This window comes from Pan troglodytes, chromosome 2 (genome assembly GCF_028858775.2).
Source record: "Pan troglodytes isolate AG18354 chromosome 2, NHGRI_mPanTro3-v2.0_pri, whole genome shotgun sequence".
Lineage (NCBI taxonomy): Eukaryota > Metazoa > Chordata > Mammalia > Primates > Hominidae > Pan > Pan troglodytes.
In genome coordinates, this window is record NC_086015.1 from 200,086,671 (window position 1) to 200,096,898 (window position 10,228).

General features: G+C 46.7%; 2 protein-coding genes across 5 annotated transcripts; one reads left to right on the forward strand and one right to left on the reverse strand.

The window, feature by feature from the left end:
* Positions 1–310: 310 nt before the first annotated feature.
* Positions 311–7,492, reverse strand: NCBP2 (nuclear cap binding protein subunit 2). Of its 4 annotated transcripts, none has more exons than XM_054682463.2 (4): positions 7,265–7,492; positions 4,155–4,336; positions 2,412–2,550; positions 311–1,985 (listed from the first exon to the last, which is right to left on the reverse strand). In XM_054682463.2, the coding sequence occupies exons 2-4, from the start codon at positions 4,202–4,204 to the stop codon at positions 1,914–1,916; spliced, it is 261 nt and encodes an 86-aa protein (XP_054538438.1). In that variant the 5' UTR covers positions 4,205–4,336; positions 7,265–7,492; the 3' UTR covers positions 311–1,913. The 4 variants fall into 4 exon arrangements, with proteins under 4 accessions (XP_054538438.1, XP_024211022.2, XP_024211023.1 ...); XM_024355254.2 differs by having other exon boundaries at positions 7,321–7,491; XM_024355255.3 differs by having other exon boundaries at positions 6,836–7,474.
* Positions 7,488–8,442, forward strand: NCBP2AS2 (NCBP2 antisense 2 (head to head)). Its single transcript, XM_516978.8, has one exon. The coding sequence runs from the start codon at positions 7,542–7,544 to the stop codon at positions 7,911–7,913; it is 372 nt and encodes a 123-aa protein (XP_516978.1). The 5' UTR covers positions 7,488–7,541; the 3' UTR covers positions 7,914–8,442.
* Positions 8,443–10,228: the final 1,786 nt, after the last annotated feature.

A 10,228-nucleotide genomic window follows, 5' to 3' on the forward strand; every position in this document is an offset into this window, starting at 1 on the left:
AGATGTTCTTAATCCACCCACAATTTCCCTTCCCTTGCAATCATCCAGAGCATGTTTTTTGGAAAACTAACCTATTCTTCCATCAGTAGAGGTTGCTTGGTGCCTATTTGATCACTTTCACAAGAACATCTGTGCTCTCTTCACACACAGCAATAGTTATTTCCAGCTGTCAGTCAGTCAATCAAAATGGACACGCAAATTGTCCACACTATTCATAGAATCCCCCTGGAACTCATTCATGTGTATCCAGAGTACAGGAATTCCAGAACACAACCCTCTTTATAGGCCAGGAAACAGGCAGCAACAACGATAAGTTCATCCAGCTTTATTGAAACCTATTATTACAGAAGACAATCCAAATAAAACCACTGTCTCCTGTAGAAATCTGAGTTATGTTTTACTACAAAAGAATATAAAACACATTAAATTACAGTGTGAAGGAATTTTTAAAATGAACAGTGTATCCTCATTAAATGTTTGCAAAGTTTCTTCCTAAGCACTTACAACTTAGTTACAGCTCTTTTAAAAATTCAGATTTCTACACTCAGTTTAACGGGAGAGACATTCACACTGAGGTACTTCAGCCCCAACTTTCACGGACTATTGGAAATTAGAAGGTACTTTGTTGCTAAGTGAAAAAAATGCACATTTTTTCATATCAGGGAAAATTATACTGGACTTAACAGTTTTAAATGAGCAGTAACTCAGATATATTAGAGAGAAATCGCCTCTTGCCTTACGAATACCAAATAAATTCCCTAGACTCCCCTCCCCTGTAGAGACCATCAGCTCACTGTGAAGGCTTGAGCCTCAGTAGGTAAAATTTGAGGAAAAAAATGAGAAATGGCTAAAAGAGGCATCTGCTGCAGGAACCTTCTGTGACTGTTAAACATTCCATCTTCAAGCTCCCTTTTTAAACCCAGTCCGTTCCCAACATCACTGAAAACGAAAAGAATAAACTTGCTGGTCCTCATGTCAAGGCAGTGTTTTGTCTCTTGATATTTTATCCCATTTCCTATTGACAACATCTCCCCTACCCCTGAAATTATTTAGAGGTTCCCTCTATGACAGACCCTTGCTTTTTTTTAGCTTTAGGTATAACACTGACATCTCTTGAAAAACGTGTTAGTAAATACTCAAGTTCTGGCCTCATTTCCTGATGTATGAAGCATGGAAGCAGTGCTGTCCTGTGGAGATTGCTTTTGCACCAACTACACAGGAAGGTCCTTGACCTCTAAGCATGCCTTTAGAGGTTAGAATTCACAGAAAACAAATTCAGTTGTCAAACACCTGTTCCTAATTTTGTGCAAAGCAATACAACATAGCACAACTCCCATTTGTTGTTTTTTGTTTTGCTTTGTAGAGACGGGGTCTTGCTATGTTGCCCAGTCTAGTCTCAAACTCCTGGCCTCAAGCTATCCTTCCTCCTCAGCCTCCCAAAGTGTTGGGATTACATGTGTGAGCCACCATGCCTGGCCCCACCTCCATTTATTAGGCTATCTCATGCAAACTTAAAATTAAAAAAATCATCCCAGGCCCCAATGTAGATCATGAACCTACTTAAGACTCATTATGGTAAAAACAAATTTTTAAATTTTTCTGTCTTTCTAAAAGTGTAGTGGTTATGGCTAAAGACTAATCAACATTACAGATCCAATCTGTTGTCAAAGAACACAATTTCTGACCTGGTAACAAAATTGTTCTGATAATGTGACACATGGCCAAGATTCTCAGACAAGAATTAAAGGCATTCTTTTGGATTCTGTCCTTTAATAACTTTCAGAGGCTTCCAGCTCAGTAAAGACACTGATCAAATCTTGGTCAAAATGGGCTCGTGTGCAGACTTTAGGTGATGTTCTTCAACAAATTCAACAGGCCAAAGGAGTGTTTGTCACTGACGGAGCTCTCACCACTCACTGGTTCTGTGCCAGTTTTCCATAGCCTCCTCTCCCAGCATCGTAGTCCTGCCGATACTCATCCCGAACCTTTAATGGAAAGAATCCAGAGTTACAGTATGGAAAAGAATGGTGTAACAAACATGCCTCCCACAAACATGTTAGACAAACAGTGAAACCTGTTCAGATGCCACAATGTGAACATTTCAAGCAGGACATACGCACTTCAACTCACTTCAGTGCGTTTTGCTTTCATTCTAGATGTTCCTGCAGGTGGAAGATATCTAGCCCTAGCAGAAGTTCAAGAATGGTTGCTTGTTAGAAACGTACAGAACATACCATTTCAGGGTTTAAAAAAAAAATTCACCCAAACCGTTGGGTGGTTTCAGATCCACTTCAAGCCAAGGTTATAGACACAAAGTTATTTACAAAAGAGTAAATACAAATTGCCAAAACACCTGTCATTGTGACTGGAATCCCAGGCAATGGCTGAGCCCAGAGACCCTTCTCGCATACCTGGCCCCCAGATCGCCCACGGCCGTATTGCCTGCCCTCCTTAAAGCCTGCGTCCCAGTCTGTGCGAATGATTCGGTCATCCAGACGCGTTCCATTTATGTACCGCATGGCGTTTTCCGCATCCGCGCGTGAGTAATATCTTAAGTATTAAGGAACACTAGCATTTTTCCAAACATTTCTGGAAATAGGGGAACAACATGTAAATGAAGCTGAGTTGTTAAAAAGTACAAGAGCTAATCCAACCAGATGGAGTTCAAAGACAGTAATTCAGCTTGCCCAGGCCTGTTTGCGACTGGTTTGGAAGCACATAGAGTCAAATATGACACGTATCCATGGCTACACCGATCATATTTCTTGGACATTCCTGTTGATAATTTTTGGTCCCATCATCTCTGTATTTTGGTTTGCAAGTTTAGATCACTGTACACTTCTTATCCAAGAAACCAGTGCTGTATATTCAAGTTAGGTGCTGTACATTCCAAGGCACCCTAATCAAGAGAAGGTCACCGTGCACGTGGAATTGTGCTGCACTTCACTAAAGGAAAGACTCAAGCTGTCACCAAGGTAGCAGTTCCCAAACCTACTTCATCAGAGAGACCTCCCTTTAATTAAAGGGGAAGACATTTAATCTCAGACAAATAAAAATAAGACAACAGTGTTCTGAATAAACCATCTGGAGAAACTAGTATCTTTGATGTTAGCAAGCCAAAATAAAATCTCTTTTCATTCTAGCATTTGGGAAACCCGCGTATCCCCAAGGTAAGCCTGCAATCTGGGAGAGAAGCCCTGCCTGGGTCGTGAGTCAGCATTCTTTTCCTTAATTATGAGCAGAAATCCCGGGATCACCAGACACGTAAGGAAAAATTTCAGCCGAAACAAACATAATTCAGGGCACAGGAAAAAATTCAAAAGATACATTAAATTGGGTCTGCAAAATTTCTCAATGACCAAAACATACGGTAAAAAGAACACAGGATAAATCCAAGAGGTCCAATACTTAAAAAGAGTCTGAGAAGGGAATTAAATGATCAAAGTAAATACAGTTTTGGTTTGTACCTATACAGTCAGGTCATATACATCTATATAATGAAACACTATACAGCTATTTACTTAAAAGTTTTTTTCTTTGAAGATGGGGTCTTAACCCGTCACCCCCGCTGGAACAGTCACAACTCAGTGTAGCCTTGAACTCTTGGGCTCAACTGATCCTCCTGCCTCAGCTTCCTGAGCAGCTGGCACTACAAATACCAGCCACCATGCCCAGCTGTACAGCTGTTTTAAAAACAGACCTACATATGCTGAAATGGAACAATAAAAAATAAAAAAATGATTTTAAAAACAGCACATGAAATACACTACCGCACACCCACAGGGTTACTTCTTGAAAGACGCCCAAGAAACTGGTAACTGACTGCCTCTGGCAAAGGGAATTAGGGGTTTAGAACGGTACAAGATTTTTATATTTTCACTACATTCTTTGGAATTTTTTTTTTTTTTTTTTTTTTTTTTTTTACGTGAAGGGCAAACATTCTTGAAAAACTTTTTGTTAAAGAACCATAAAGCATGGATTTCGGAAGAGAATATAAATAGTATCAGCTTTACAGTATAAGGGCAGAGACACACTGGGTGGAAGGTAGGAGGGAGATGAAGGAAAACGTAGGGACAAGTGCAGGGACGCTTATGAGCTACCACTCTCAGCTCTACCCTGGTTCAGCAGCTACGTTAGATCCACAGGAAGGATACTCCACAAAACAGAATCCACATGCTGTTTTCTTCATTTTATCCAGACCCATAATGATTTTCTTTATGTCACCACTTTTGCTGAAGAGTTCATAGATTTGTTCTTCAGTTGTGTAAAAAGAAAGATTTCCAACATATAACGTACAGCTTTTCTTCAGTAATTTTTCTTGTTCTTCATTGTCACCCTAGAATTTCAAATAGAGACAAAAGTTAAGCAACTTCAGAGCCTTGCTTAAATAGTATTTCTAAGTACGGTAGAAACATTCATTAATTCTGATTTGGAAATCAACTTCTCTCATCCCAGCCTACCACAAATCCCTTGCCCAAAAAGGGGGATGTTGACCTTCTGTGAAGCACTTATGCGAAGTCCAGACTCTTAGTAGAGACAAGGCTCAAAAGTTATACCACATATGACAAAGTCACTTCTACGCCCGACTGCCACACAAGCGGCTTCCCTTTTCCCTGCACACACCATATCCTCAGCAGTGCATCCTTTAAACCCAAGTGTAGACTCTGGACCTTGACCCAATATAGGACAAAGGGCCCTTTTATCCTTCGTAGTGGAAAATAAGTGGGTTTTCAGAGAGAGAGAGTTCCTCTTTAATTACCCCCTAGAGACTGTTCAAAGCCACAACCTTGATGCTTTACGTGCTCATAGATCTTTCTCTGAGTTTAGGGGGAAATGTAGTGATCACTAAAAACAAAACAGAGCTCACTTTCTTAATGGGCTTCCAAATTGGGATGACAGGATGAAGCCAGAGACTTAAGCATATAACTGGGCTTCATCCAACACACCTGACAGACAAAGCCCTGGGTCCAAAATGGCTCATCGGGGCCAGGCGCGGTGGCTCATGCCTGGAATCCCAGCACTTTGGGAGGCTGAGGTGGGTGGATCGCCTGAGGTCAGGAGTTTGAGACCAGCCTGGCTAACACAGTGAAACCCTGTCTCTACTAAAAATACAAAAATTAGCTGGGCATGGTGGCGGGCGCCTGTAATCCCAGCTACTCGGGAGGCTGAGGCAGGAGAATCGCTTGAACCTGGGAGGTGGAGGTTGCAGGGAGCTGAGATTGCACCACTGCACTTGAGCCTGGACAACAAGAGTGAAACTCTATCTCAAAATAAAAAAAAGTCCACAAGACAATAGTCATTGTATGTTAAAAAGAGGTTTTCGGAACTTTGGAGTGAGACATTAGAGAAAGTAAATTCCTTTCATTTTACTGCTGTTACTGATTTGTGAACATGGAAAGGAGGCATCTTCTTTTTCTACTTTTCTCACACATGTAAGTAAGATCCAAATAAATAGCCTACAGTTTAAGATAACTGTGGTGTAAGTACTTAAAGTATATTAATATGGATTCCATTCACAGAATGCTAGAAATTCCACATGACAGTATGGCATTAGCATCTAAAAAAAGCTACAGGTTTTAGACTGAGGAGATGAATAACAGACAAAGTCAGAAGGTTCCAGTTTTCATCTCACAGGACGCTTTAAGTTCAAAATGGTCAGGATGTGGAACTGTCTAAAGTAGTAACTAAAAGTGGTAGAAGTGCAAATCATGCCTGGCACTTAGGCATCCCAGCACTTTGGGAAGCCCCAGGCAGGTGGATCGCTTGAGTCCCAGAGTTCGAGACCGGCCTGAGCAACACAGGGAGACCCTGTCTCTACAAAAAATTAGCTGGATGTGGTGGCGCGAGCCTGTGGTCCCAGCTTCTCAGGAGGCTGAGGTGGGCAGGATCACTTAGGCTCAGGAGGTTGGGGCTGCGTGAGCCGTGATTGCGCCACTGCACTTCAGCCTAGGCAATAAAGCGAGACTCTGTCTCAAAAAATAAAATATATTAACTGAATAAATTTTTTTTTTTTTTTTGAGAAGGAATATCGCTCTGTTGCCCAGGCTGGAGTGCAGTGGCGCGATCTCACAGCAGCCTCCACCTCCCGGGTTCAAGCGATTCTCCTGCCTCAGCCTCCCGAATAGCTGGGATTACAAGCGCCTGCCACCACGCCCGCCTAATTTTTGTATTTTTAGTAAGACGGTGTTTCACCATCTTGGCCAGGCTAGTCTTGAACTCCTAACCTCGTGATCCACCCGCCTCAGCCTCCCAAAGTGCTGGGATTACAGGCGTGAGCCACCGTTCCCAGCCTTGACTAAATACATGTAAGAGCTTCCCTAATTTGGCGTCAAACAAAATTTCCCTTTCCCTACTCTAGTAACACATTTCACACATTCTCCACACTTACCCTCTGCTATATGCGCCCCTTCCTTTCCCAGTCACAAGGGGATTTTTCCCTTTTCTGAATCCTCACTACAGGGGATTATGAGCTCGCAGAGCGCAGAAACTGTCTTCCCTCTCCCTCTAGGGTTTAGCACAAGGATTTGGCGACAGCACTCAATAACCGTTTACTAAATAATTGGGTTAATGAGTCCGCCCCGCCAACCCCCAACCGTATTCCATCCCTACCTCTGCTGATACTGAAAAGTCTACTTTGAATATCTGCTGCCTCCCCTTTTTCCACAAAATATACTGTGATATAGTCCGGACTAAAAATTTCCCTCTTCTGAAATCCAGCAATTCTCCGATCTTTACATCCGAACACCCTCAAAGTGCCTAGCTTGGCGGGTCCACCTCCCCACTCCGAAGCTTCCCCGAGGGCGGAGTGAGGACTCCACTTGGGTCTCCCACGCACCGCGTACAGCTTCCGTAACACCATCCTCCCAGAGAAGGGGCCCGAATCGCCGAAGGGCACTGCTTCGCCGATTTAAAAAACAAAGCAAAAAGCCCCGCATCTGCATCAGGAAGGCGCCTCCACCTACTCTGGGAGAGAGAAGGGCACCCCTCCCCCTTGCTACGTAGTCGTCTGCGGAGGCACAACCGTGGAAACGGGAGCCGCCACCACCGCTCAAACCTCTCGGCACTGCCTGGGGTACAGGGAGCGGCTGCGAGCGAATGGGATAAGCGAGCCTCCAATTCCCTGTCTTCCAGAGCAAGTGGCTTCAGTGATAGCCAAGCGCCCTTCCAGCACCCATTCCCTGCCTCGCCAGCAGGCACCGGGGCCCCACTTGGCGTTTGCGGATTTCAGCTGAATGGGAGGCGACACAATGAGACAAGAGCAAACCGTTTCTCAGCGTTCTTGCCCAGGGCCTTCCCGTCTCGCGGCCCGGCCTCCCTCACCCGGAAGTGCTGGTCCCGGTACTGGCTCAGCTCCACGTAGGAGTCGCTGCGCAGCGCCTTCAGGAGGCCACCCGACATAGTGCAGAGAAGCGGACCACAATGCGGCGACTCCCGGCACGAGGCTGCGTCCGCGATGGCGGAAGCGGAAACGCGCGGAGGCGAGCATCTCATTGGACCCAATCCGAGGGCGGCAGTGTCGTCATCAAGCTGCGCGGGGGCATATGACGTCCGGGTCGGGCGCCGCGGGGCGGAAGACGAGGGCGGCGAGGTCGGGTTCCGGGCGCCTGGAGAAGATGGTGCTGCGGCGGCTGCTGGCCGCCCTGCTGCACAGCCCGCAGCTGGTGGAACGTCTGTCAGAGTCGCGGCCTATCCGACGTGCGGCGCAGCTCACGGCCTTCGCACTGCTGCAGGCCCAGCTGCGGGGCCAGGACGCGGCCCGCCGCCTGCAGGACCTCGCGGCTGGGCCCGTGGGCTCCCTGTGCCGCCGCGCTGAGCGATTTAGAGACGCCTTCACCCAGGAGCTACGCCGCGGCCTCCGAGGCCGCTCGGGGCCACCACCAGGTAGCCAGAGGGGCCCTGGCGCAAACATTTAATCCTGGGCTGTGCGGGGCCGAGGCCGCATACTTTTCCTTCCGGGCTCTACAGTGGCCTCGACGTGGAGGGGTCATTCCGGGCACTGCGCGCGGCTTCGAATCCCGACTCGGATTGTTGGCCTGCAGACATCCCACGCATAAGAGCCTAGGCCAGACCGCCCGCTCCGTTGAAGTCTTGTGATTGGACAAGACACGGTGTGGAGAAAGACCCCTAAGCCTAACAGAGATGAAGGTAGGCTGGGTCCAGACACGGCACCTACGGAGAGCCACGGACCGAAGCCAGAGAGCCTTTCCTCTGCAAGTGGGACTGAAACTCTTGACAGATGCTGCTGAATCTGACTGGCATAGCAGGACAGTTAATTCCAGGGACGATACGGATGAAAAGACAACCCTACAGCTGCCAAATTCCTTTGATTAAATGTGTGAGCTGGTTGATAGGCATGAGTGTGATACTTCTCAGGCAAGATGTGTTAGGAATACCGGGGACTGTAGGCCTATGGTAATAATAAACACGTATTTTATGAAATGAGTCTTCTGTGCTGGGACTTGCTCATTGCACTCTGTGTTATCTCACTCCTTACAACCACATTCACATGAGGAAGCAGATTACTTTTTGGATTTTTTTGTAGAGATGGGGTGGTCTTGAACTCTTGGGCACAAGTGATCCTCCCGCCTCAGCCTCCCAAAGTGCTGGGATTATAGGCAAGAGCCACTGCGATGGAAACTGAGGCTGCTGCTGAAGTTGCCCAAAGTCTTGCAGAGTGGGATGTGAGCAGAGGCATTTGACTCCAGGGCCTAAGTCCTTAACACAGCTCTGCAGCATTTACCCTGATACTCAACGCCTTCCTTCCCCAACCCCCCACCATCAGGCATTAAGACTACTGCCTAGGGGCAGGGCCTGGTGGCAGTTGTGTCTTATCCCAGCCACTGCAGAGGCAGGAGGATCGCATGAGCCTGAGATGAGACCAGCCTGGGTAGCATAGCGAGAACCTTTCTCAAAAAAAAAAAAAAAAGACTACTGCCTGCCATGGAACGGGTTACCTGGACTCCTATCCTGTGGGGAAAAGAGAGATCAGATTGTTACTGTGTCTGTGTAGAAAGAAGTAGACATAGGAGACTCCATTTTGTTCTGTACTAAGAAAAATTCTTCTGCCTTGGGATGCTGTTGATCTATGACCTTACCCCCAACCCGGTGCTCTCTGAAACATGTGCTGTGTCCACTCAAGGTTAAATGGATTAAGGGCGGTGCAGGATGTGCTTTGTTAAACAGATGCTTGAAGGCAGCACGCTCGTTAAGAGTCATCACCACTCCCTACTCTCAACTACCCAGGGACACAAACACTGCGGAAGGCCCCAGGGTCCTCTGCCTAGGTAAGCCAGGTATTGTCCAAGGTTTCTCCCCATGTGATAGTCTGAAATATGGCCTTGTGGGAAGGGAAAGACTTGACCGTCCCCCAGCCTGACACCCGTAAAGGGTCTGTGCTGAGGAGGATTAGTAAAAGAGGAAGGAACGCCTCTTTGCCGTTGAAACAGGAGGAAGGCATCTGTCTCCTGCCCGTCCCTGGGCAATGGTGTAAAACCCGATTGTATGTTCCATCTACTGAGTTAGGGGAAAACCGCCTTAGGGCTGGAGGTGGGACATGCGGGCAGCAATACTGCTCTGTAAGGCATTGAGATGTTTATGTGTATGCATATCTGAAGCACAGCACTTAATTCTTTACCTTGTCTATGACACAGAGACTTTTGTTCACGTGTTTATCTGCTGACCTTCTCTCCACTATCATCCTATGACCTTGCCACATCCCCCTCTCCGAGAAACACCAAGAATGATGAATAAATACTAAGAGAACTTAGAGGCCGGCGGGATCCTCCTCCTGCTGAACGCCGGCCCCCTGGGCTCCCTTTTTTCTTTCTCTATACTTTGTGTCTTTCTTTTCCAAGTCTCTCGTTCCACCTAACGAGAAACACCCACAGGTGTGGAGGGGCAACCCACCCCTTCACTACCCCTCATTTTAGAGGGTCAGGGATACAAACAGACTGTGATCCAGCTAGTTAGCAGACCCGTGATTAGGAAATCCATTGTATATAGACATGTCCTGTCATTTGAAGCTCCTAGCTACATTTCGGATTTTTTTTGAGACAGGGCCTAACTCTTGCCCAGGCTGGAGTGCAGTGGCCCAACACTAGCTGCCACTGCAACCTCGACCCATTGGGCCAAGCCATCTTCCTCCCTGGGACTCCCAAGTAGCTGGGATTACAGGCCCATGACACTATGCCCAGCTAATTAAAAACTTTTTTTCCGTTTTTTGTTTTTT

What these genes read in the sequence shown, in the direction of transcription:
- NCBP2AS2 (XM_516978.8), top strand. Translation starts at nt 7,542, where the DNA reads ATGACGTCCGGGTCGGGCGCCGCGGGGCGGAAGACGAGGGCGGCGAGG.
- NCBP2 (XM_024355254.2), bottom strand. Translation starts at nt 7,491, where the DNA reads ATGAGATGCTCGCCTCCGCGCGTTTCCGCTTCCGCCATCGCGGACGCA. An exon ending in ACCGGGACCAGCACTTCCGG is followed by an intron (nt 4,337 to 7,320) that starts GTGAGGGAGGCC and finishes TTGAAATTCTAG; the next exon opens with GGTGACAATGAAGAACAAGA. An exon ending in GTGGGCGATCTGGGGGCCAG is followed by an intron (nt 1,986 to 2,411) that starts GTATGCGAGAAG and finishes TTTCCATTAAAG; the next exon opens with GTTCGGGATGAGTATCGGCA.